The following is a 26827-nucleotide window of genomic DNA, read 5'->3' as shown; positions in this document are numbered from 1 at the left end:
CTGACGTACCTTCCTTAAGGGGGGGGGGGGTGATTTTTGTTTTCGCATCCACCTGAATAATATGTAGTTGCGACCCTGTGTGAAACAATCAAAAATGTAGAACATTTCCAGAAGCTTTAAATCCCTTTAAGCATTTTTTTACATTCAAAGGGCATTTTCCACAAAAGCAAATCTGAAAATTGAGGTTTTATAAGTAAATGTAGATCTGAACTTTGACTGGGCCATCCTAAGCTCTGAGTATCCTTTGGTCGTAACCATTTCTCTGTATCACTAGCTGTATGCTTAGGGTTATTGCCCTACTGGAACCTGAACTTTAACCCACGTCTTGAGTCTTTTGTGGCAACTAAGACGTCCTTTTCTACAGCTGTGACTCATTTTGCTCCATTCATCTTCCCATCAACTCCGACAGCTTTCACGTCCCTGTTAAAGTACAGCATGCAGCAGCTTAGAGCAGCACCACCATGGTTGTATAGCAGCTTTTCACCACACATAACATATGTTACATGGGTTAACATGGGTTACCTTTGACTGGAACATGGTTGCTGTTTCCTTTACAAACTTCCAACATTACATATCGCTCCTTTTCAACAATGTGCTCTTCGGTTTGTAGAGTAAATGGGTGGACAGCCAAGTCTTGGTAGATTTGCAGTTATGTCACACCATTTTTAATTTCAGATAAGCGATTGATCGATGCTCTGCAAGAAGTTCAAAGGATGGGATATTGTTTTATTACCTCTTGTTGTTCTAACCACTACAGTTTTACCCTCTTCTGTGTATAAATCTGCTGTTTCCTTACACATTTTCTTAAACAGCTGGATTTATTCTGACAGCAAATTACAGAATCACAATATGAGAGAGGAAAAAGTAAGATCACTTACTAATAGAAATACTTTTTAAGTTGTACATGTAGCCTTCATTCAGTTCTGTGGAAATTTAGACCAAATTTAGCTGTTAGGTTGTAAATTCTGCTGAAACCCCTGAGTGGTGGGATTATGTAAAGTAGTGTCCATGGTGCAAAAACCTAAATGAAATGCAGACATATTTATGCATGAAATTTGTTTCACTGTCTATTCAAACAGTTTATGTAACTCTGCCCCTAATTGGGAAAAAAAAACTCAGAGAAAGAGAAACCAGGAACAAAAATCAGGTGCTGAGGTAATTAGTGTAGAAAAATCTCTCATTCGATTTTACCGCCGCAGGCAGAATGTTTATGTCAGTAATTTGCAGTGTCAATTTTAAATCTATTTGGATTGGAAAATAGAAGGTGTGGAAATATGAGGAGCAGAATAGTCCTCTGACTATGAGCATACAGGAGCCAATTAGCTTTCTAATTGGAAAGAGAGACAAACACAACAGCAGAATGACAAACCTCAAAGGTCATGCTATGAGAACTGTATGGTTTTAGTTAAAATGAGATAATGTTGTTTGAGTTGCAGAAAATTATCAATATCCAGGGTCAGACATGTTCCTAAAGCAACAGCGGAAATTTCCATCATGTGTATTTTTTGCTGTATTTAAAATGTCTTCATTATTTTTACCTGTCCTGGTTCTGTCTTTCTTTGCTTGATTCTGATGTTTATTAAACAAAAGTGGTTCAAAGAGGAGCACAGGCACGTCTATGTCTCTGATTATGTTCTTAGAGTTGTTTCACACCTCGTAGTGTCATAGTCTGAATTTGATTGGGGACCAAAATTGCAACATTTGTTACATTTTCAGCTGGTGCTGATCACATTCACACTGCACTGTCAAACAATCCAAACTCTTTAAAAGAGCTGTTCCCCTCCTCGCCTGTGGTGGCGCTGCACCAAGAACCACTGAAGGAAGCGTCATGTAAATCTCGTAAGAAGACATAAGCGAAACCTCCTCCTTCACAAAAAGTAATAAAAGATGGAGTGTCCGATTTTAGCGGTTGTGTGATGTTTCTTTCGTAAAAGAATATGAGTAATTTCTCCTGCAACTCGTTTATTTTAGATGCATTTACCCAGAATGCCCTGTGCTTCCTGCTTGGCGTTCACATAGGCATCCAAAATGAGACCGAGGTCTCCTCAGATTTTGATTGGACATTCACACCTCCCCAAACAAACTGGACTTTCTGTGCAAATGACCTGGAGTTTAATTAAAGCAGATTAACAGGGCTGGTGTGAATACATCTGAAAACCCCAAATAATCTGGAGATATGGAGCTCGATCAAAAGAACGAAACAAAGAAACAGAATAAAGCTACTGCTTTTCCTCATAGAAATGATTCAGTGAAGTTGGTTCAAGTATTTTGTCAAAATGCCTTTTGGGCCACTCGCTCTGGATGTTTCCCACTGGGAGGAGACGCTGGAGCACCAAGGGGATTATATAACCACTCTGGCCCAAGAATGCCTTTTTCCAGGATTAGCTGGAGAGTCTAATCGGGAAAAGAGGATTCCTATATTACCTGTTACCTCATCAGCCTGATCTCAGACAACCAGGAGACGACGGACGGACGGAGACATTGTTTGTAGATCTTATTTTCATACGAATTTGTTTTGCATGGTAACATTGGAGGTTTGAAGATGCATGATGAGTGTCAAGGATAGTTTTTATCATTTATTTTCCTACAAATGTTTAGATTTTCTTTCAAAATTACAAAATGTCCTTTCATTGCAGTGCAACTTCCCGATAAGAGAGATTTCTATAAATTCTGCTAATATCCCCACTATTCTGTGCAGTAGGTAATAGAAGCATAAAGCTGCTCCTGTAGCATTTGCTTCAGCAGCATTTCTTTGAGAGCTGGACTCCTCTATAACTTGAAAGGCTCTTTATTCTTCATGCATATGCTGCTTCTACTTTTAGCGTCTTTATTGGCCTCTAACATCAAATATAATCAGCAAAGAGATTCCATTATTGTGGTAATCAACTACTTATGCATTTTAATATTTCTATACTGAGGCATCCTCACATCATCCTAACACATACAGATTTGCACTATCAACTCTTTCATGGCCACTTTAACCAATTACAGCAACAGAGTTTTGTGAATTTGGATATAATCTTAAATTGTGCAGCAAATTGATTAAATTGTTGTGGTTTTTTTGCTGCTCTTGTTCTCACTAAAACCAGGAATACAGAGAACACAACAGTTCTAAAATCCTTACACCCTGCAGCTCAGAGAACAAACTTTAAATATGTTGCTCAAAAAAATAAAGGGAACACTTAAACAACACAATATAAATCCAAGTAAATCAAACTTCTGTGAAATCAAACTGTCCACTTAGGAAGCGACACTGATTGACCCGACGAGGGTCCCCGTTGTCAATCAGTGTTGCTTCCTAAGTGGACAGTTTGATTTCACAGAAGTTTGATTTACTTGGATTTATATCGTGTTGTTTAAGTGTTCCCTTTATTTTTTTGAGCAGTGTATGTTTGTTAGTTTATAAATCTCTGAATGATTATATGAATCCAAACTCAGATGGCATTTAAATCATGCACAGATGATGTCATCACTACACGGCAGGATGGATCTTTGCATTCATTTTATCCCAAATTGTGACCCTACTATCTGGACTTTGCTAAAAGTGTGCAGGGAACGTTTCAATGTGTGTACCCAACAAAGTGGCCATGTAAAGGCCAGTTATCTGGTGGCTCAGACTGACTAAGTCAGATTTTGTATCCTGCTGTTGCTCACATCTGACTCTCGCCAGCTAACTTTCTAGGAATCCCTTGTGAGTAATTGACTGGATATGTGAACTGTCTCCTCAGTGACTTCAACCCAAGCGGCTTGCTGGTAGTCACACCAGCAAGAGGTCTCTAGTTCCCTTCATTAATGCTAAAGAAAATTGTGCCCAGTGCGGCGAGATAATGCAATTTCCACACACTGCAAAACCCGAATGCAAATTAAAATGGCTTTTAGGGAAAATGCCTAGCAGACAAGAGGAAACTTTAACTTCTGAGAGCTATGCACCATGTGGCTCTGGAATGATATCAGAAAACCCAGAATGAAAACCTTCTGGTTTAATTGGACTGTTATATTCACAAAACTGCGGTCTAGTCTTGAATAGAAACTCAGGGGTTGTCCAGCATTTCTTTTACATTCAATTTTCCCCCTGAGCGCTGAAGTGAGGACGTGCCTTGTACTGTATACGCTTCCGATGTGCAGTAGCATGACAAAACCAAAAGAGGAAGTATTCATTCACTGCTTCATTCTTAAGCCATACCTAAAATGTCTGCTGACACTGATAAGTTTGTTGGCGACAGCAAAGTGTAAGGTAAACAAGCCTATAATACATTTACAGTTATATTCACAGCTGCATCTTGGATTATTACATAAGAAAAGACACAATAGTTCTGTCTCACTCTCATTTTCATTATAATCTGCTGTGCAGCTGCTCTGCCATTTCTGCAACAAACTATAATGTGTTTTCTGTCACATAAAGGTTAAATATCTGCTTCTGAAACCGGCGCAAATGCTTCACTCTGACTGCTGGCAGTTTGATAAATACTGCAGGGAAGAACCAGAACTTTGAGAGAAACAAAACTATGGCTTGTTCAAAACGTTGTCTGGAATGAGCTGGATGTTTTTACAGTTTCAAAATCATCTGAATATCATCTGAACACTATAATTCAGCTGGCCTTGGTGGTGTGAATGGTAATTTATCACCATGCATTCATTACATGAGATAATATGTAAGAAGGTGAAAGCAATATTTACTAAAAGCAGGAGATGCTTTAAGCTTAAAGTAGAAATGGGAGCTTGAGTTTTTGATGTTAACTTAAGTAGTAAAACCAAAAGAAACTTAGACTTAAAATAGAGCTGTAAAGATTGTTTTGGGGAGGTTTGACTTGGACTAGGCCACAGTCTCTTGCTCTTATCTGGTTTCTTCCCTACACATTTTCTCCAGTCTATCCAGCTAACTTGAAGCCTCATTTTGTGTAACAATGATTTGGTGAGATTTTTCTGAAATCCTGCAGTCACAGAATGATCTAATTTTGCGGTTTGCATTCTGCAGGCGCTGCCGTTCGTTGCAGCCTTTTCATTTAGCAATTTCATCAAATAGCCTCAAAGGTAATCTGTGATCACTGCTGGAACATTTTCATCTCAGTTTCAAGGCAAAAGAGCAATTAGTAATGAGGAAAGAACCCATCCATAAAACTTCTAGCAGGATAATTAGCAGTGTTTTTATTTGCATGCTCGACGGAACAGACACGTAGATGTGAAATGAATGCATCTTTATTAAACCTCTCTGCACATCATAACAGTGAGAGAGTTTTACTCAGCGCCACACGGATATAAGGTGAAAATGAAACAAGAAAGTTTGCAATGCCTAAATGAGTGATGTCACAATGTGATCTGGGGTGAATGCCATCATAATTCAGATAAAAGAACAAAGAAAAATTCAATTTTCAACATGCAAAGTGCAATAATCTGACAAAGACTGAGCTATGCAACAAAGACAGGAAATTATGTGACTCACAGAAGAAACTAGAAAAGAAAAGTCATGTCATCCACGTAAAACATGCTATAAAAACTTAGTTTAAAGAATTTGTACAGAAACTTTTACAGTTTCTAGGATGAAAGAATATTTAGTCAAACCACCAAAGGAGCCAAGCAGGACCCTCAAAAGTTTCATTTTGGTGAATTAGTGAAGAAGCTGGGATCATTATCCTCGGTTTCATCAAAAGTGACTTTTTGGGGCATCTTCCTAAAAGGCAAAGGCAGTCATTAATTTCTTAGTATGTGCCCCCACGATGTCTGTAGAATATAATCTAAAGTCTAATTTTCTTTTTGGAGGCCTATTATAACCAACCAGCTTTTTTCAAAGGAAACTTCAACCACAGGAGACTTTCCAGGAGTAATTGGGAGACACGTGTCATGAAGACTACTGACCCCGAAATGAGAAGGGAAAGTCAAATTTGTGTTCACCACAGACAGACAAGATATTACGTAAAATAAAGGAGTGATTAGAGGGCATGTTATGGAGGAAAAGCTTCTCACTAATACTTTAAGCAAAAAATAATAATCTTTTTTATTTAGACAGCAGCATTGTTTTTGATCTGAACTTAAGAGTTTTCTTCTTTCAAAGTTAAAAAAAGCTCTTTGATTAGAGCTGCCTTTGATTAATAAAAACTGGAACATCATACAGTGTAGTCTGTTTTTAAACCTGTCATCCACTTTGTCTCTGGAATTTATTTTCTTTTGTTTGTGTTCTGCTTGATTGATGGTTTATTTTCATTCTAATCATGTAAAGCACTTCGAATAGCCTTATTGCTGAAAATCTACTCTACAAATAAAATTGCCTGGCCTTCGTTAAGTAAGATCATGTAAATAGTCAAGACTATTTGATATGTGGGGATGAGATGATTACTGAGCAGGGATGAAAATAGGTGCACTATTCAGGCTAAATGTATCTATTAATCCATCTCCTATGTTCTCCCTTCCTTGTGTCGGGTCTCCAGCAGCCATTGGACGTCCGGTGGGGTACATCCAAAACAAACAGGTCCGGAAACACAGAGACACTTTATTGCTAACTGTCTGACATGGAATTAAAGAAGAAATATCAGGCTAATTAGATTAATCAAAATCATTTAAATTTTTTTCAAATTCAGAACTGTATTATGTATTAAATTAATGCCTTTACATTTAAGTTAAATTGGGGCATATCTGTGGATGTATTTCAAGGTGACACTCCAAACATGCTGCGTCTTTGTATGAAATCCTTGAAAAATTGAATTTATGTGAGATAGGAAAATAATTGTGGACTTCCACAGGTTTGTATTATACTTTGGTATAAAGTATAATAGTTAAATACTCTGTCCTGCCACCATATTGTTTAGAAGGTAGATGGGTTCTGTATGTCAGAGATGAAGATGCTTTGGAGAGAAATGGAAGAATTAATGACAAAAGAAAAGCCAAAGACCTCATGAACAGGCTGGTTTGATCCACAGTTCTTTCCTGATATGGACTGAACCAAGAGGAAGATCCAGTTAACATCATAAAAACATAAAAACCAACATAAAAAATAGATTACAGTTAGCAAAAACATCCATTCATTTTCTTTACACCCTTGTCTCTTAGTGGGGTCAGGAGGTGCTGCTGCCTCTCCAGCTAACGTTCTGGGCGAGAGGCAGGGGTCACCTGGACAGGTCGCCAGTCTGTCGCAGGGCAACACAGAGACACACAACCATTCACACACACACTCACACCTAGGGACAATTTAGACAGACCAATTAACCTGACAGTAATGTTTTTGGACTGTGGGAGGAAACCTGAGTACCCAGAGAAAACCCACCATGCACAGGGAGAACATGCAAACTCCATGCAGAAAGACCCGGGCTCGGAATCAAACCCAGAACCTTCTTGCTGCAAGGCAACAGCTCTACCAACTGCACCACTGTGCAGCCATGTTAACAAAAACAACCAGGGAGAAAACTTTTATATTTGGAGATATTTATGTGATTTGATGGACTAAAAAACTTTAAGATTCTTTTACCTAAATATTAGTAATTTTTATTATTTTATAGATTATTAAAACTAATCTAAATACATCCAACGTACAGAATGAAGAGAGTAAACCCAAGCAGAATAATTTAAATGTTATATAATTATGAAAGTCAGACAGTTCTGCTGCAGGTTTTCATTAGTTAGTGATTCAGTCACACCAGGGATCTTTGCTGTTATCTTAAGATCATTTGGAAATAAAGGCTGTAAAGGCTTGATGTCAAACAGAACCAAAGCTCTGGACTTCATGTGCTGTTTAACCTTCACTGAGCTGCTCTGGTTTTGACAGAGAAACAAAGTGAAACTCTCGTGAACATGTGCTGCTTTATTAAATCTCGCTTGACACAACCTCTGATTTAGGACCTCAAAGGAAGGCTAGAGTGCGATATCTGCTTAGTATTAATTAAAAGATACTACAAAGCTTTATTGGGGTTAGAGGGGCATTATCCGTGGCTCCAGCCTTGTTGCGTTTTATTGTAAGATGATCCTTGGAGCTTTACATGCACCGTAGATTCAACGTCAATTTTCTATGTGGAAATTAAATTTCTTATCTAAATTAGGAACGGAAACCTAAAAACAGAGTTTTAGTTTTTTGTTACACAGTGGGCGCTCCCATTTTAAGAGTTACATACTGAATTTCAGGGCCAATTTTAAAAGAATGAAGATTTTATTTACCACAGCATCTGGAAAATCGTCTAATTTTCAGAGTTGGTTAACCAGTTCTTGAATATTTTTGTTATTTTATTCATAGATCAGCCCTGTATTCAAAGAAACAGGGCAGAAATCATGAAAAGAAACAAGAACATGCAAGTGCAAAGTTAACTTAGAATATCACTGAGAAGCTGAATCATGTACAGAAAGTAAAGAGACTTTTTGAGTGGTTTATGTTTGTTATTTTCATTAATAGAGTGGAGGGACTGATTGCTTAAAAGTATATCCCCTAAAACAAAATAATCCTTTAAGATTCTCAGTGCAGCAGAATCCAAGGTTTTATTAACAATTCCTTGACATTTATGGTTCATTCAGCAAGAGGAACTACATAAATTCAGAGCAAAGCAGTTTTCACCATGATGCCACCAATATGCTTGGCGGTTGGAGAAAACGTTCAGTGACTGATGCTTGTCAAAAAACCTGCGAAATTATATAACTAATATTAGAACATGTGTATTTCTCATGTTTGTTTATGTTTCAGGAACTCTGGATTTCCCTCATTGTGAACACTGGCTTCATACATCACCTGATACGCCTAATAATCTAATAATATCATCTATTTTGGACGTCATATTTGCGTCTAACATTGTTCCCAAAATGTACGTCTGCCTGATTTCCCTGATGGGATATTTTTTCTAGCTTGCAGCAGAGATACCTCAGGCTGATCCAAATCAGCCTGGCTGTACCAGTGAGTCCTGATATGGCTGCAGCACACAGAGAGCTGCAGCACACAGAGAGCTGCAGCACTGACCACTGCTTTCCTCTTACTTAACCTCTTTGACGTGATAATCCATGTGACCCTGTCTGCACTCTTTTCAAGCAATGCACAATCTTATTTGGGATCATAGCTGACTGAACAATTTTTTAAAGCGTCATGGTATCGGCAAATGTTTGCATTATTTTTGCAGAATATTTCCGTTTACTCAGTACGGAAGAGGATTAGGGCCACTGGGGGAAAAAAGTAAAACAGTTCTGACTTTTTTCTCAGAATTCTGACTTTAATGTCAGAATTCTGACTTTTTTTCTCAGAAAGAATCAGAAAGAATTCTGACTTTAATGTCAGAATTCTGACTTTAATGTCAGAATTCTGACTTTAATGTCAGAATTCTGACTTCTGAGATTAAAGTCAGAACTGTTTTATTTTTTTTTCCAGTGGCCCTAATCTTCTTCCGTAACTCAAGACCCCTATTTTCCTGCAAAATACATCACCTGGACATCCATGCAAACCAACCAACTTACTTGGTTCTCTTGTCTGGACGTTGTCCAGATAGATAAATTAACTCTCTACTCTTGGTTCTGTTCATTTCTCCTGTCATGCAAACATGTCAACATTCTACAGAAAAAGATTAGGACCACTTGAAAACAAAAATCTGACTTTAATCTTCGGAGACTAAAAGTCAGAAAAATTATTTTTGAGATTTAACTCAGAGGAAAGTCGTCAATCTGACTTTTTTCTCGAAATAAAACAACTAGGAAAGGCAAATATGATCATCTATGACCATCTCTCTCTAAAACTAATGCTTTGAAGTTTTACCATGCTGTGTAACTGAAATCCTTACATAGCAGAGAATGTTACGGACCTGCCAGGGACGCACATATCTCCATTATTCATTAACCTACACTACCAGACATTACTACATGTGAATATGCATGCAGTTAAGCTCAACGAATGAGCATTAGCTCAGTATCCATACAGGCTCACACACAACAAGATCATTTGGTACCACAGCCACTACAAACAGGACAAACCCAATTAATACCCTTTTCATGTATGGATTACATGAAGCTGAAACGAGTCTAATTGTTAGCAAAGTGGGGCTTAGATGTTCTGGTTTACTCTCACGGTGAAAAAGCCTCCTTGTTTAATTAATTGGTTTATTATTTGTCTTTGGGTAAGCGTGCCAGCAGGCCTTGCCTCCGTCTGTCTCTCTACGTTAACGTCATGACAGACTGGCGGTCGGTCCGGAGTACACTCTGCTCCTCTGCTGGCGTCGTTTCATATCGTCAGGGGAAATGTTTAATAGATTTAAATACTTTTTGAAGAAAAAACACAAACAAGCAGAAATTTACTCTGACTTGTAAACATTAGACAAAGTAGATTCGTGTTAATATTTTTGGACACATAAAACCTTTCCTAAACATAGGATTTATTAATCTATTTCATATACACCGACAGGAAATCTTCAAAAAGCAAAACTAAACCAAAACATGGCAGCAACTTGGTGCACACATCTTTTCTGAATCCTTAACAGAAAAGTGTTAAAAAACATAATAACCCCTAAGTGACATTTATGTGGATGAAAGCGCTGCCTTTACCTCTGAGGTCTGAGTGAAAAGAGCAGACTGGTTGCTCAAATCATATCACTTATTTCAAACATGAAAATCCATCTCTGACTCCAGACTGTCAAATCCTGCAAGGGCTGCTTCAGCAAAGCCTCACACCAGGAGCCACTCAGCTGAGAAGAGAAAAATAAGGCTGTGCAATTCACACTGGTTCACCCAAAGACCAGGAAAATGTTTCCAGATCTAATGAGTCTTGCTTTCAGCTGTAACATTTAGACAGTAGGGTCAGATTTGTTGCAAACAGCATTCAAGCATCAATCTGTTCTAGCAGAAAACCTCAGAGATATGATAATACATGTTCATATGACAGATACACATCAGCTGCATGATACTGCGATGTTAACATGGGGCCTTTTTGAGTCTACGACACAAAGAATCAGTGCAGCTCTAAAGGCAAAAGGGATTCTAACTGAGACAGAGACCAGAGTATTTACTCTGTCAGTATTATTTAATATTGTCAGACCTGTTTTAGGTGTGAGCTACCAGACAACTGTGTATTTTAAGAAACCGATGCCAACCGCAACTGACTGTGCATCACAGTAACTGTGTTAAACAGAGCTAAAAACTGAAAGATGCCAGAATTTTAGGTTTTTCTACTTAGGATTTTTGTCAGGAGTAATCATTAGCTTCTGTGGTAAATGGTTATTTACAAACTATTCCCCGTGCGTCTTCCCAGCAGCCTGCTATGTTTGTTAACTCAAGTTTTTCTCAACAGGTTTTGCAAGAGTTCCTGTCTGACGTCTAGATGTTGGTGATTGAAATTTATTTTTGTGTTATGTTGCTCAACCAGTGTGAGCAACATAACACCAACATAACACCATAACACCAGTGTGTCACAGTGTAACACAGTGTTAACCATACTGTGTCACACTGTATGGTTAATCCTGTTATATGAATAACTTTTTATCAAATCATCTAAGGATTTGAAAATTGGCTGATAATTTTAGAGTCTTGCCATGTGAACCAAACATAATTTTTTATTTTTTTTTACAGGATTCAACTTTGGATATAAACAATTGTACTACTACTCTGATGTATCTGTATAATATCTTTTGAATGTGGGAAAAGTGCACTACATTTTAGCAGATAGCTTGATTCTGCACAACAGTGTCACCAAAACTACAATAAATTTTTCCTCAGCTGTACTAAGCAGGTGAAGCTGGTCAATGATTTTAAAAGGTTTAGTTGTTTTAGTTCAGTTTTAATCCAACAAATCTCAATCTGCAGTTGGTTGTAGTGCTGAATTTTAACGATAAGAAGCTGAATTGTCCACCAAGAATGAAATCCCTGGGATTTACAAAACATTTCTGCTCAAAGGGGAATAATATGCAAGGCAGAGCAATTACAATCATGTTCACAACTACCACCAAAACCCACACAATCTACTCAAAACTGTCCCTGACCTCATATCTACAGCTATATCTACTACTAGCTGTGGTTGCTCTTTTAAATGGGGCATTGATTTCATTGGGGAACGGCTAACAAAATGCAGTTTCATACAGACGAACAAATTCACTGGCGGTTTTACAGATGATTGTACCGGTCTAAGTGATGGGAGTGAAAGCAATCTGCAACTCGGCATGGTGAGGATAAAGACGCTGATGTACAGCCCTCTCATCGAGATCTTCAGATGAACGTGGTTGAAGGAAAGAAAAGTCATACCCAAGGCGTGACTGAAAGAAGTGCTGTGATGAAGCCGTGTGCAAAGGGAAACGGTGGAGAAAGTCTGACGGTGACGCAGGACAAGTACAGAAGTATTCATTTCCACTGAAGTTTCTCACATTACAACCACAAAATGCAATGTTTTCTAGAACAATCCAAACTAGAGAATAATTGTGAAATGAAACCTGGTTTTCAATCTATTTTTTAAATATCTGAAAAGTGTGGCTGGAATATGTCAACAACAAAGATCAAGAGAGACAGAACATCGTTCAGACCTGAATGATGAAAAGTGAGTAAAGATTGCAAAAAATCAGGAAACAAGTTTCTCCACAGACAGGAAAGGAATTAAACTCACATAAGAATGAAAAGTTTTCAGTTTAAAATAAAAAAAACTGTCAATGTAATGTGAAACTTTGAAAGCCTCCTCATTATTTAGCTGTCAGGAAAGTTATGATCAAAAGCTCATCTCTGTTGATCTGACTCCAGCAAAGTCAGAAAGCTGACTTGAGACAAGCCAATGATATTCCCCTCCAGAGCACAAATCAAAACCACATCACAAAACACAGAGTTGTGCTCAACCAAGTAAAAACCTGCAACCGTACAAGAAACTGCATTGAGCCTTTTGCAAAAAGAGAAAACAGATCTTGATCTTATGCTGTATTAAATGTGTGGGGACATTTACGGCAACAAATGATAGCTTTTTAAATAAAATTAGTCAACTTTGCTTTTGATAAAGTTTGTAATGTACAGGTAAAGTTTTCAGGACTTCAGGAAAACTTGACCACATTCAAACACCTGGAAGCAGTTTCTAAGAATTCAAGTGGAAATCTGTCACTGAATGCAGAATTGATTTCTAATGGAGGCTGATTAGCTCAATTCATTCTCATCTTGCTGCCGTTTCCATTTGACACAAACACAGACAAAGCAGAATTGGAAATTAAAAAAAAAAACATTTAGAATTTGTAAATCCTGCAGCTGAAATATAACATTAATTCCCCGTCTGTCACCCATATTTGTAGGTGAAAAACACTGGATATTAAGTTTATGATTGGAGTTTTTAGGTAACAACAGGTTCACTGGTACATTTTGAAACTGGAAAAGTTGTGGTTGTATTTTAAGAGGTTTTAGGATGGAGACTGAAGTCAGCATTAAGGCTGTGTTGTCTTTTCTTCAAGCTTTAAACGGCATCATGTCTGACTTCAGTGGCGTTATCCTCTTTTAAGTGTTGGAATCAGTGATGTGACAACAGAGAGAGAATTAACTTGTCCTAATCAGTTCACTTGAGGAAAAACTTTTGTGCTGAAGCACTTTGTGAATCCACATTTCACTTACAATCGATCAATCAGATTTTATTTGTATAGCACATTTCAGCAGCAAGGCATTTCAAGGTGCTTTACATAATTAGAGAAAAAAAATAAAAATAAAAGCAGTATGTGACATTAATAAACAGATGAAAAGTAAAGATAAAAACATCAAAGACATCAAAACCGGCACTCTAAACCTAATTTAGCTATAAGCAACTCTAAACAGGTGAGTTTTAAGTTGAGATTTAAAGGCTCTCAGTGTTTCAGCTGTTTTACAGTTTTCTGGAAGTTTGTTCCAAATCTGTGGTGCATAGAAACTGAATGCTGCTTCTCCTCATCTGGTTCTGGTTCTGGGGATGCAGAGCAGAACCAGAACCAGAAGATCTGAGGGGTCTAGACGGTTGGTACAACAATAACAGATCTTTAAGGTATTGTGGTGCCAAACCGTTCAGTGATTTATAAACTAACATCAGTATTTTAAAATCTATTCTCTGAGCTACAGGGAGCCAGTGTAGGGACTTTAAAACTGGTGTTATGTCTCTATCTTCCTGGTTTTAGTSAGAACAGCAGCAGCAGCTTCTCGATCAGCTGCAGCTGTTTGATTGATTTATTAGTCAGACCTGTGAAGACGCTGTTGCAGTAATCAATGCGGCTAAAGATAAACGCATGGATGAGTTTCTCTAGATCGCGCTGAGACATCAGTCCTCTAATCCTGGAGATGTTCTTCAGGTGACAGAAGGCCGACTTTGTGACTGTCTTAATGTGGCTCTGAAGGTTCAGGTCAGAGTCCATCACTACTCCCAGGTTTCGGGCTGATCGCTGGTTTTTAGTTGTAATAACTGAAGCTGTGCATTGATTCTGGTTCGCTCCTCTTTATAGGTCCAAAGATAATAACTTCAGTTTTGTTTCTGTTCAGCTGGAGAAAGTTTTGGCACACGACACCAGAAACTCAGGTGACAATGCCTCCATGATCAAATTACCTCTGAATCCACTCCATCTTGATATTGAGCTCACTGTTTTGAAGTTAAGAAGAAGATTATGCAACAAAGTTCTCTTAAGAAATGTATTTTTGACGAGCGTTAGCGTAAGGTTTAGGACAGCTGGGTGATACTAGCATGTGTGTAGATTATTCTACAGCAGGGTCTGCAGCTCCAGTGTTTGACTGCCACTATGCAACATTTAGATGCGTCTCTGCTCCAACGCAGGCGAATCGAATGAATGGTTAATGACCGAGCCTTTGTAACATTTCCTGATACACTAAGAAGGAAACTTTAAAAAATCCAACTAAAAGGCCCTAAAACCTCATGGGAGAGGTTTTAGTTTGAAAAGATATTTTCTAAAAGGCATGTTTGGCACAAGAACAACATTGCAAATCTTCAAAAACAACACCATGCACATTAAAACTAGAAGTCAGGGAATTAAAGCTGGACCCACAGTTCTCTATATTTTAGATTTTTCTCTGCTTCATCATCACACCTGAATCAAATGATTGTGTTGCCTCCAGTGCAGCAGAAGGCTGTTAATCACCCATTTATTTAAATTAGCTGCATGGAAGCAGTGAAACAAGTAAAAATTGGAGGGCAGTGGGTCCTTCAGGGGCTGGTTGAAAACTCTGGTCTACAGCATAACAAAAAAAAAAGGTGGTATGTTTTGCACGTTTCTTGCATTTGGGTTAAAACCGCCTATGCAACCAATACCTTCGCTGACTCTGGGGAAATTAAGGTAATCCTATAACTTATTTATGCTTACAGATTGACTCAAACTCTGATGATGAAAAGAATACATTAGCAGCATTTGAAATGTTTTTTGAAAATGCATTTAAAGTTTAATATATGCTCTTTATGCGGTATGCGGAGGAAATGTTATTTTTATATCCAGGCTATTTTGGATGAAAACAGCAGATGATGTTTTATCACATCAAACGTGGCACGCAGGCTGGGATAAATTTGTCTACAAAAACTGTTATTGATTGTTTTATTTATTTATTTAGTGCCATATTACAACCAAATTGGAAGTGAATGAGCTCCAAAAGCCGTCAGATTAGGGTTTGGAACATGGGTCCACGTAGCTCTCCATCTGGCTCAATATTACCATGCAGAAAGAAGGATTGCAAGCATTTAACCAATACAAACAACAAAAAGCTGACGGCACTCCAAATGAACTACACTGCTCCGTAAGCACACTCCTCCAGGGGATGTGTGGAGACACAACAGGGACAAAAATGTGCCTCTTTTTAAAAGCAATCATATGATTTGTGTTGTTTCTTTTAGGCCCAGTGGGCCAGTTATTAGATTTACTGCTGAAGGGAACATTTCTGATGCTCTTTCCTCTCGTACATTTGACTCACTTCATGAATTTTTAATTTCTTGCTTAAACTTTGAATTTTTAACTTTCTTTTGATCTGTTTTTACAATATGAGTTGTGTATTGAAGTTTTCCCCACCGTCGCTTTGTTGCGTTAAATGAAGAATCTTTTAACCTGTTTTAATGCGTCAAAGCCGAGTCCAACTTTCTCAGATGACAGACTTTATTTACCTTCTTGAGACGTGATCTTATACCTGTCCTCTTCAATTTTGTTCTTTGTACTCTGGGACAGAACAATCGTGAGTGTCTCAGTGAAAAGAAGAGCAGATGAAAGAATCTGGGACTTGATTGACAGCGAAGCATCGGGGAACGTTCCTTTAATCGGTGGCATCCTGCATCCTGAGCATTAAAAGAAAACCTCCACTCCACACATTTCACGCTGTGGTCAGACACGCTTTACTTTGCTGCGGCTTTAAGCCTGTAAAGTTTGTATCGGCTTGCATCTTCCCTTCTCCAATGTCACTTTTGTTTTCTCTCCTTCAAGCTGCGCTGCATTTAAATTCCCCTTGCGAAGCGCAGAGCTCTCTGCTGATCACAGTAAAGCTATCGAAGGATTCGGAGCCGAGCACCAAAGCGGTCTGCCAATATTCTCTGGAAGAGGCGGAATTGACGTCTCTGCATTTGTGAGACTTGCAACTTTAAACTTGTTCATTCTGCAGTTAGCCAAAATAATGTTAACTCTTCTCCAGTGGGAATGGAGATTACCCTGAATGAATGAATAACTGGCTGCATGGTGGTGCAGTTGGTTGCTGTGGCCTTGCTCCAAGAAGGTTCTGTTTTTTTAATCCCAGTATTTCCCAGGGTCTGTCTGCATGAAGTTTTCATATTCTCCCTATTCCTGCATGGCTGCTCTCTGAGCTCAAGCATCAGTATTTTTCACAAGTGAAGGAAGAAGGCCTCATCTATAACTTTCTACGTTCCAACATACAGTCTTGTGGATCGGGACCAAGAGAACAGGCTTCAAAGTGCAAGTGGCTGAATGGGGCCCTTTGATTGGCTGGATGAGCTCATCCTAAGTCTAAACTCATTTTCATTTTGCCTCACATCAAGATCATGAATGATCCCAAAGAGCTTGTTGAGGCAGAATGCAGAGATACAACTACCCGTTGAGAAAGTGTTAAAATGTTGTAGCTTTTTCTGCATTTGATTAGTTCTTAAGATTAAATAATATTTAAGATGGTCAGCTTTGGTTTACTGTGCTCTGTAGCTTTCTGTCAATATTATAAAGTATTGGCCTTAAAAATAAAACATCTGGTTAAAAATAAAACTGGGGCAGAAATGAAAATTATACCAACTTCTCCTCACACCAGTGCAACACTGCATAACTAATTTGTTTACTTTTTTTTACTTTACTTTTGATTAATGCATCTTACTGAGCAGTTCCTCTGAGACAAAATCCATATTGAGTAAATAATGTGTTTTATAGTGAGGGAACTTAAAATTACATTTATTAGTTATTTTTAGGTTTTTTAACAAAACAAACTTGTTAAATTGTGTGACACCAGGAAGTTAATCATGAATTTTACTGCATTTATACCCACAGATAATATGACATTTTTCCAGTAAGTGAAATAATCTCTGTGGAACCAGTACTTTTGTAACAATATTAAGGAATTAGTCGATTAAATCAAGCTCTTGTGTTAAGTTACTTGTAACTTCAAGTTATTATGCACTAGAAACTAAACCCAAAATATTTTTTGGTTTGTTTTTTTTGCAGAGAAATTTGTCTGAACCTTGTCAAATGTTATGTTGTCCTACTGCTGAAGTGGAAAGTGCAAGAGTTACAAACAACCCAAATGAAAGCTCGGTCCAGACAGGGCCTAAAATCTGGTCTTGGATAACAGGAACCAGACTGAAGACTGACAATCCCTCTCAGTTTCTCTACTTCTCCTTGTCAGCTAACAAACATGCAAAATTAATTCATCACATCTCCGAAGAGTTCCCGTGCACACAACATTTGATGACATGCTTGTGCGGCAGAAAACCTGCTGCAGCCCCGTAATGCCGCATCTGATTGTGCAAAGAGAGGCAGCGCTACACAGGGAAGACTCAGTGAGAACCAGACATCTTGCCTCATCTACAGTGTGGAAAGTGCACTCTGTGCCTGGAAAGTACAATGCAGACAGGAGAGGCAGCTCCTCACAGTGGCAGGCAAATGTGCACCAAAACATCCAATCACTCTCTCCTTATGACCTCGGCGGGGATTATAACCCCAATTGTATTCAGTGATGGATGCGTGTAGTGCTGGATCCTTCCTCATCAGTTCTGCTCAGCAGTGTCATAAACGTGGCGGTGGAATTTCAAAGCGTCTTCTTGCCTGATGCATGAGGAGTCAGTGCTGAGCGTTGATGGTTCAAGGGAAAATGAAACCACATGAGTATGCCTCCATCTCCTCCTCGGCTCTCTGCATAACAATTTTTGGCTTTGTACCAAATAACAATCTGACATGACTTGATTATGCTCCCTGGCTCTTAATATAGCGTTGTTGGCGGTTCATCCCACTGGTTATATTTCTCTTATCTATTTGCAGCCTTACCTGCTAATGAGGAGGATGGTGAGCACAGTCCCTCCAGACACGGAGTGAGCCATGGCTGCAAAGGAGGGAAGACGCCTGGTCGAATTTATCTGCAATGAGAAAACACAAAGATCATTTATTTGAGGGGACAGGATTGCAACCGTCACTGACGACTGCATAAGTTGTTGCATTTAAATGAAGTTCCAGCAGACCTGCAGCTACCAGACCACTGCTGCAGACGGTCTGTGTCCCATTTCCTATTTTGAATCTTAAAGATCCAAAGTTTCACGGATATCTCCTACTTAGATACGTCTCCAAGGTAACGACGGTTTCTCTGCGACTTTGGGTTCCTTCACAGACGTTGAAATGGAGCACAGTCTCTCCAGTGGCTTTAAAAAAAATCACGCTGCAGAAAGTAGCAGTGATGATTCACCTCGGGGACACGCTGTCAACAGCATAATGACCTCATTAATGACTTCACCCCAACTTTAACACTGGCACTGAGCTCAAGACTTGGCTGGGAAGTAATGAAAGTGCTTCCCTTCTGGGGGACGGCTCTTGTTGCATACATTCCCATGCTCCCAGTCTCTACCTTCAGTAAGATAAAAGCAGAAACGGAGAGAGAAACCCTCAGAGGCCAGAAAGACGTAACGGCTGAGAGCCAACAGGCGGATGGAAAGCTGGAACGAAGAAAAAAAATATTGCGAAGCAGAAATAAAACTTTAGCACTGAGTCATTAGCGGGACTGACGGTGATGCGACTCTGTCATATGATTGTGCATCTGCCACATATCTCTGTGGAAACATCCACAGAGATATGCAGCTATCCACAAAGTCATTCTTTACTCATTTGACACTGTATCAGACAGAGTTTGATCACTGACACAGAATTTCCGGAGCTGTCACAAATAATTTAAGGACACATTACAGATGTTTATGAAACGAAAATGATGAGAAATTAAGCCTTTTTCAGATTTTTCACTGTATTAATTCACCCATGAAAGCTGATAGAAATAATATAAACAAAGAATCATATTGCAAAGTCATTGTTTTTGTGGCAAAACAACCTAATTCAAAAGTAGGTGCAAAGTGAAACCATAACAATAAGGTCCTGGTAATATGTGACTTTATTTTCAAATGAAGTAAGAATTTGTGCAGGTTTGGTTGTTTGTCCGAACTCCTCACTGCAAGTCTGGACTGGACTGCAGAAGGAAAAGAAAAAAGAATAATTTGAGTAAGTTGTGTAAATAATTATGTATAAATAATAAAAACAAAACTGACAAGTCCAAAACTTGTTTTTCCAAACATAGAAATGGCTGCATTTTTGCATTTTTTATAGGTTTGATCTTTAGATTTGTTCATAGCTTCAAAGCTGGTGACTACATTTTATTACGATAAATAAAATACCAAGAATGGCAAACAAAATGGTTCTTCTTCTACTGAAAAGTCTGAAAACATGGAGTTGGAATGGGACGGATCCAGAGCGACTCTCCTGGCCATAATCTCCACTCACTGAAGCAGCCAGACTTTTAAAAATGAAGGCAAACAAGGATTAACTTATATGTGGAGAAGGACAAGTGAAAGAACTTCATATGAAAATAAAGGTAAGATCATTGAATGTTAATAAAAATACAAATTTGATCTTATTTAAAATATGCTCTTGCTAAGATATTTTTTGAATGATATGTAATTTATTAAAGAATGAATAAAAGCTTATAACATAACAATGTTTCAGTTGAGGTCAAAATTTAAGCTTCTATTTTTGTTAGTGAATGTTTTCACATCCATCTCCAGAGGATTGAACCACACATTGCGTCACTGTTTGAAATTTTATTAAACCTCATAGAAAACCAGGCTTCAGTCAGCTTAGCCTGGTAGAAAGGCAGGAGAACAACAGACAGTAGATAAAATATTTTATTTTGTGTATAATCTAAAATTAGCTTTTTGTAAGAATCACATTGTTGTTTCCATGTTTCCAGTTTTGTTGGAAATGTGTGTAAATCTCTGTTTCAAATAAGTCCAGCTGACTCCTTTATTCCAGACATAACCAGCTGTTCAAAAATATAACTTTGAAAATGTTTCACAGATATTTGTATTTATTTAAATTTTTTAGAGAAAAAAAATTAAGAGAAATCTCTGAAGTATTAAATTTCTCCAAACTTTACAAACTTACCACTCAAATATAATCTTTATAATCTGGTGAACATTCATCTACTTCCTGTCTGACTCTTTTCCTGTACAGTGAAATGTTCACATTTCATTTTACAGCCTCCACTTGAGCACAATTTATGCTACATAAATAAACAAACAAAAATAAGGCTACATATAATATTCAGTTTATGTAAAATGTTTTCTGGACTTTTTTCACTGGTGTGTAAACACTGTAGTAAAATCTGGGCTGCAAATCAGAGTAATTATGGAGGGGGAAGAGTTGGGGGAATTTAGCAGAATTATTTAACATGATGTGGGCCTAGATACATAGTTTAATTCAAAAAACACATAAAAGACTTGGCTTCTGTTAACACCATGTCGAACGTTCTGGTTTGCATGTAAAACATTAGTATTAGATTTTATAAATGTTCATTTTTACAATGCAAAACACTGATTTTGGCTCCAGCAGACGGAACCATGAGTTACTGTATATTTGCAGCTCAGCAAGGCTTTAAAAGGCTGATTCATTCACATTTGCCTGGAAGTGACCCAGCTGTCAAATTACAGCACTTTGCAATGACCTGATGAGCTATTTAAAGGGCCAGAATTATCACTTTGCAGCCTGAAACGCTTTAAACGAAAGATCATAGAAATTATATTCTGATGCATGAAGACTGAGAAAGAGCATTTACGTTTCCTGATGCTTCTCGCAAAATTATTTTTGATTTATCCACGATGGAGGGTAGAATTAAATGTCTGAATTACCTCCTGAGCATTTAGTTACAGTCTAACAGAGACATAATCATTTCATTTAGATGTGTTGAAACGAAAACTTCACCATGTTGCTTCAGTTCATTAAGATTTGCAGGTAGTTGATTCTCTCCTTTGGTTCTACTACAACCTTCCAGCCCAGTCTGGACTTTGACTGGGCCACTGGAATCCCTTTCTCTCCGTTCTGTTCTAGATTTTCCACATCATTGTCCTGTTGACGACCCGGTTTAGGATTGATTTATCCTGCTGACAGATGGACTCAAGTCAAAAACATGTTGTTGTTCATTATGGTTAAACTTCTCTATATTTGTCTCATTTCATTAAAGAATAAGAGATAAAAAAAACTTCTCATTTCAACTCCCGATGGTTTTTATTTACAGAACCATCCAGAAAAGATTGGCACCGTCTTACATTTTGTTACATTTGTGAAAAAAAACTCATATTAATGCAAATTGATGGACTTCAAATAGTTTGTAAATGAGATTATACTTTTTTCCAGATTGCATTTTCATTTGCTTCTCTGAGATCATTGTTGACGTATTTCCACCTTGATGTTGTATCAACTCTGCGTCACATTATGCAGATCAGAAAACTGGCAAAATTCCTGGATTTAAAATTTGTCACAGAGATGATGATCACTTAATAAAGTGATGTAATTAGCAGCAGCTGGCAGCTATTTTCCATCTTAAATGTAATCAGTGAAGGGACACAGAGCAGTTCACTCAAAGCTTTTCCATTTTACAGTTTAGGTTTCAGATTAAAACCATTTTAGACGTTAGTAGAGAGCAGATCATTTTTCAAAGTGAAACTGCTTCGTCAATGAATGCAAACCTGGGTCATTCATCAGAGGACCAGAGGAAAGGAAACACTGAGTAGAACCAGAAACTGAGCTAATCAGCTCTGTAAATTTACAGCAAATTACTTCTGGGAATTCAGCAATGTTCCTGACACAGCACCATTACAGACAGCAGCTACTTACACCGCTACAATTAGTGAAAACATTTTATTTTATTTTTTTACGTAGGCTACAAATGAAAATGCATGCTTGGAAATGGGTAATGCTGCGTGTGAACTTTGAAATTATATAACTTAGATGAATAACAAGATGAATGCGTGTGAAACCAAAAAGCAATAATCATAAAGGCCAGCTTTTTGAGAGCGGCTGTTACGTAAAATCCATCTTGCCTTGTTTTTTAGTTTCACTTTTTGGTTGTGCCACTGTAATCCGTGCATAAGCCCCTGTAATCCATGCATAAGCAGTTGAGACAAAACTCATATCAAAGTCCTGCGCGAAACAAAGTTTGTGACTCCAATCTCAAAACCTCAGTGAACTGATTTGAGAGGTCAGAGACTAATGAATACAACCCTGTATTTTCCCCTCACCAGCTGGAATTGAACCAATCTGTCATCTCCTTTAGATAACTTTGTGATCGTTTGGCGGATGCATATAAATCACACAAAGCTTTCAAACATGACTGTGTCCTCAATCGAAATGTACACTTAAAGTAGAACCCTAAACTCTCACACCAAATGTGCAAATGAAATAAATAATGTATGTTATTAAATAAAAATGATATAGATTAACTCTCAGTTTGATGGATGGGGTATTCAGGAAGGTTTGGTTAATTCAAACTTGTCTGTTTTCTGCTGCGTAGCTGCTTTGCACTTCAATGATGGAAGATTCGTAGATATAAAACGTTTCACCTTCACCTTTCTACACATCTTGCATTTTATAATACAAATTTAATCTCTGAGCAGATTTCCACCAATTGAGTTTTTATGTTTTCTCTTTTTTTCTTGCAATGCGTATTGCACATACAAGCCGTACTGCAGACTTTACACACGTGCTGCTGAGCATGTATATAATTTATTTTTCATGCTGCTCTGTGCAGACACTGTTTGCGCTGGTGAAAATTATTTGCTTACCCCCAACCAGAGACTGCTACAATGTTTGGAGAACATTTTCCAGGTAGAGGTGTAAAAATAAAGTCAAGACGTCGGAGGGTCCTGACGAAGAAGACGCAATTTTAAAGTTCCATCATACAATGCAGTAACAAACTTTGGGTCCAGCGCTATCCACAGGTTTGCAACCAGGTTTTTGGAATGTCCTTCAAAAATATTTGGTTGTTTTTGAATTGTATGGTGAAGCATAAGTGTTGTATTAGATGTGGAAAATGTTGAACAGGATTTAATGATTGTAACAGTTTTCATTTTTGAATTACAAAAATCTGACATGCATTTTAAAAGTCGCTACGCAGGTGGACCTCAGACGACTTCAACAGAGTTTACATAAAAGTTCTTTGGATTTCTCAGCTTAATTTTTGCTATGCTAAGCTATGCTAGGCTATGCTATGCTAGGCTATACTGTACAGCCACTGCTCTAATCAACATCCGCTTAATTCAAATCAGTTTGGACTTTCAGTCAAAGATGATTGGCTGATCAACTGAAAATACAAAAACATTAAGCTGCTATCTTGGCAGCAATGTTATGTTAATGTATCACACTCTATATTTTACACACTTAATTCCTATACACTTGTAATATAACTGAACAGGGCACGTCATAAATGACATGCAGAGTTTAAATACGTGTTTCATAAATCTTCACGTCTTCAACTTTTCAAAAATGTGTTTTAATAAACCTGCAAGAGGAAACTGGACCAGCTGGAGCGATGTAAAAAAAAAAACAGCCTTCCATCACCTGGAGTAGAGCTTTTGAAAAATATTTATTTCATAAAAGAGGCTATTGCTCTGTCCCTATGCAAAGTGGTTATTCTGATCAAGGGACACTTTAATGTGGGAAGATGGGAAGCAGTTCTCCAAAGTCAGCTGTCTGCAGGGTGATTTTAAGCCGACTTGAAAAGGGCACAAGCAAATATAAAACTGATATGTCAGGCAGAGCTGAGTCACTTCATCTAATTATTTGGATACTCTCTCCTTTATTGCTTTTTAGGTTATTTTTCAAGGCATCTTGCATTAGTCACATCAGCAGCATGTGGCATTCAAGGTGCTCGTCCAAACCAAAAGTCTCTAAAACCCTAAATGTTTTTTTCTCTGCTCTGACCTGCAAAACTTCAGGAAAGTGTCATTTTTAGATGTAGATGATCTCTGAGAAGATTTTTGGATCTTCCTTCCTCTTGTATAGATTTTGACTAGAATCAGGACGTGTTAAACTGAATCTCTGTGTTTCTCTGCTTTAATTTCTGATTTTAATCCACTGTCAATTCCTCATGGGTGATAAGTTACATAACACAATTTTCACTGTTGCTTTTACTACAAAAACAAATACAAATTAATGATATGATTTTTTTTTAAAGTACATTTAGAATTTGTACGAGTTTGTTTTAGGTTAAATATTTTTAAAAATATATATTTTTTTAGTCATGTTGTAAAATTAAGAAATCTCAAACTCAGATTGAATGAGGACAGATTGTTTGACAGAGCAAGTTTGGTGGGCCTGAAGGTTTGGTCATAAAATAGAGTCGATATTAATCATTGGAGATATAAAACCACGTTTACTTGGACTAGACCGGTCTGAGACTGCATCTTCAGGACCCGTCTACCCTGACTGCATCTGTAGCAAATTTCACTACATTTATTTTTTTATTTTAAAACAACAACAACACACCAACTGTTCAGATAGAAAGAGAATCAGACTTTTCTACCAATAAGATCCTACAGGTCTTCACAATCTCAATAAAATCACACATTTTGAGAAAACTGAAAAAAAAAAACTCACATATTATAACTGGCATAATCTGCTAATCAGCAAAACAATTTAACTTAGACTGTTTCTCTGCAACTTTAAATTTGAGCCTGCAGCTCATTTACTATTTAGATTTTTAAACAAACTGTTAGAAATGAATGGAGAGCCTTGCTCAGCAGTCATTAGGAGCTGATAGCTGGGGAGGTGCAGGTGTGACTAATTACGTTGATTATGTTGGGCTCCATTAGGGGAACAACTATGTGCTGTGGTTTAGCAGCAGAAATAACTGTGACTTTTTCTAATCTCAGCAGAGAAACGCGTGCATCGCTGTGACAAATATTTTTTGATTAACCAGCCGCTCCGATTTGGGAAAGAAAAGCATTACAATCGGTGATGTCTAGCCAAGATTGTACAGACTCTAACACAAAATGATAGAAATAAATTCACAGAAAATCAGATACTTTGTTTTAACTTATTCATATCTTGACATTTTTTTACAGCAGAAGAACACATTGCATAGATTTGTGTGGAAATGTAAGGCGATATTTTTAAGGTGACCCTTCACCTCACCTTAAAAATATTTTAATCTTATTGCTCTTTTTCATGGTGGGCTGACTATGCAACATACAAGGACTGATATTAAACATAATGCTTTAAAGTATGTGTAAACAAATCCAAGAAACAGCCAATTTGCTTTTTATAGTCAAAAATTATGGGAGAATATTTAACTCTGCTTTTGAGCTTAACCAAACAATTTTCAATAGAGTTGACTTTAAGTTTTGGGATTTGCCACCTTCTCCTGTTTCAAAGCCAGGTGGGATTCATTTTTTGGATCATTATCCTGTTGGAACAAACATCTAGTTTAACCAAAACAATGTTTATTCATGGTGCAATTTGCTAAGATACTTTTGAGCAAATATTAGTGGAGGTATATATTCATATCTAACTGTTTTGTATTATTTTTAAAATAGACAATAAACTGAAAGGTGTTCAGCTGTTGCTTTTTCTTAAAAAAAAAATTCATCCTCCCATGGGAGGGTGAATTTTGCCCCCGAGCAAAATGAAGGTTCCAATAAATTAATAAAAAGTAAATAATACAATAATAATAATAATAATAATAATAATAATAGTAATGATACAACATGTCTATGGTGAGTGTGTGCAGAAATCAGAACTCTACACATCTGGGAAATGTAGTCCCACTGCAATGTTTCCACAAATTGCATTTGCTTGTTTTATTTTTTTGCACAGCATTTATTGAATGTAATGTACTGTGTGTCTTGAAACTAATTCCATAAGAAAACAAAAAAAAGAAAATAATTTTCCATTGTAACCATGGTTTTATTACTTCTGTTGTCTGACTATTACAAGTCTGTTTGGATGCATGAATCCAATTTATTATTTACAAATATTGACCACAATAATCGAGCTCTGGCTGTGAGAAAACACAAAGTACAAATCCACTGCTGTCTTTATGATTTAAAACCTTAATAACTCACAGCAGCAGCAGCAGCTCAGAGATTAATGTGGCACTAAAACTGAGTGGGCATCCCATCAAAACAGAGTGAATGCAAATAATCAGAAACTATTTTTTTTCAATAAAGATATTAGATCAACATGTTCTTAAAATCCACGCAGCATCATGAACTAACCCAGCATGATGCAACAAATGACAGCAAACAGATGCAGGCAGGCAGAGGCGTCACGATTTGTTGGTTTCCTTTCACCTCATTGAAGCAAAACTTCATCTGTAGTGACGTTATTAATGAAGTGGCACACACTACTTCATTTTAACAGTTTGACAACAAATACTATTTGCTCTCCTGCTCACTTATATA

The 26827-nt window shown here is 37.6% G+C and overlaps 1 protein-coding gene across 1 annotated transcript in view; it reads right to left on the bottom strand.

Annotated features, from left to right (window-relative positions):
* Positions 1–26827, bottom strand: part of LOC103477353 (gamma-aminobutyric acid receptor subunit pi-like) — a 50991-nt gene that overhangs the window by 15759 nt on the left and 8405 nt on the right. The window contains exon 2 of the mRNA XM_008430426.2: positions 18384–18472. Within this exon, the coding sequence (XP_008428648.1) occupies positions 18384–18436 (53 nt within the window). The 5' untranslated portion in view covers positions 18437–18472. The remainder of the gene's footprint in view (positions 1–18383; positions 18473–26827) is intronic.

Source organism: Poecilia reticulata, linkage group LG15 (genome assembly GCF_000633615.1).
Source record: "Poecilia reticulata strain Guanapo linkage group LG15, Guppy_female_1.0+MT, whole genome shotgun sequence".
Classification (NCBI taxonomy): domain Eukaryota; kingdom Metazoa; phylum Chordata; class Actinopteri; order Cyprinodontiformes; family Poeciliidae; genus Poecilia; species Poecilia reticulata.
Note: the sequence above shows the minus strand (reverse complement) of the source record. Positions and strands in the feature narration are given on the sequence as shown.